The sequence below is a fragment of the Haliaeetus leucocephalus genome, unplaced genomic scaffold, assembly GCF_000737465.1.
Source record: "Haliaeetus leucocephalus isolate CR32 unplaced genomic scaffold, Haliaeetus_leucocephalus-4.0 Scaffold177, whole genome shotgun sequence".
NCBI lineage: Eukaryota > Metazoa > Chordata > Aves > Accipitriformes > Accipitridae > Haliaeetus > Haliaeetus leucocephalus.
In genome coordinates this window covers 532,378-533,576 of record NW_010972613.1, presented here as the reverse complement: position 1 = coordinate 533,576, position 1,199 = coordinate 532,378, and the positions used below count along the sequence as shown (strand labels likewise).

The 1,199-nt window shown below is 63.5% G+C and overlaps 1 protein-coding gene across 1 annotated transcript in view; it reads left to right on the top strand.

Annotated features, from left to right (window-relative positions):
* LOC104829872 (protein farnesyltransferase subunit beta-like) overlaps positions 1 to 1,199 on the top strand; it is a 13,639-nt gene that overhangs the window by 9,514 nt on the left and 2,926 nt on the right. The window contains exon 5 of the mRNA XM_010564375.1: positions 931 to 1,067. Coding sequence (XP_010562677.1) covers positions 931 to 1,067 — 137 coding nt within the window. The remainder of the gene's footprint in view (positions 1 to 930; positions 1,068 to 1,199) is intronic.

Below are 1,199 nucleotides of genomic sequence, written 5' to 3'. Positions count from 1 at the left end.
GTGGGGCTGGGCTGTGGGGTGCCAGGCTGCCGTGGGGCTGGGTGATCCCTGCCCCGGTTCCTCCCCACACAGCTGCTGGCCCCACACCCGCCTGTTGCAGCAGCCCGGGCACCTGGGGTTTCGGGGGGGTGGGGGGGAGGTGGCTGCCACCCACCAGCCACAGCAGCTCCCGGGGGGGGACACCCACTGGGGGCTGTCGCACATGTACCCTAGAGCCAACTCGGGGAGGGTGAAGGGGTCCGGGGGGACAGCTGGACCCCCCTTCCCGCTCCGGCTGAGCCTGATCCAGCCCCGGCAGTGGCTCCCCTGGGTGCCAGGACGGGCCCTGACGGGGTGAAAGGCGACGTTAGCATTTCTCAATCTGTGAGGGGAGGGGGGGGTGTCCCACCCCAAGGCCCCTGAGACACCACTGCCAAAGCCCAGGGTAATTTTTTGGGGGGGCTGGGAGGATTACCCCGGCTTAGGATGGCACCAGCTGCAGTGCTGGGGTGCTGCGTATTGAGCTCAAGTTTAAAACGAGGGGACGGTATCGCAAGTCACCGGTTAGCCGGTGATGCCACCTTGGCGTTAGTGGGAGAAGGGAGGCCGGAGTGTTTTTACATGGCAGGGTCCCGGGACGAACCGAACTCTTATCCTTAAAACTGCTGCGTTTGAAAAGCAACACTGGACGGTGCCCAAGCCCTCGCCTAATCCCAGGCGCAAAGCTCCTCAGCAGCTCCTGCTAAGCCGTCCTGCGGGCGGGCAGGACCCTCGAGTGGCTTTCGGTGGCTTTGGTTTTCCCGTAGAAGGCGTTGAGACGGTGCTGCTGGTAACGGGGAGCGGCCATGAGCCAGAAAAAACACTCTGGGATGGGGCAGGAGCCCTCCCCTGGCCGGGCTGGGAGCCAGGGGGGCTTGGGGTGGGACACCCCCCCGTGTTTGGGAATGGCAGAGCCGCTTTCCAGAACTGACCTTGATCTTTGTTCCCCCCCCCGCCATGCCTCCATGCTGCGGCCGGCGGCAGACCAAGGTGGAAGACATCGTGCAGGAGATCTTCAACGCCTGCAAGACGAACCATCACGCCTCGCAGTAAGTTCCCCTGGCAGCTGCTTCCCGCCAGCTGCCGAAATTCTTGATAACAATAAATAAATAAATAAAGCCTCCTCCCCGCGCCCCCCCACCAAACCAGTGACTCCGGTGGCTGCTGAGACCCATCATGAG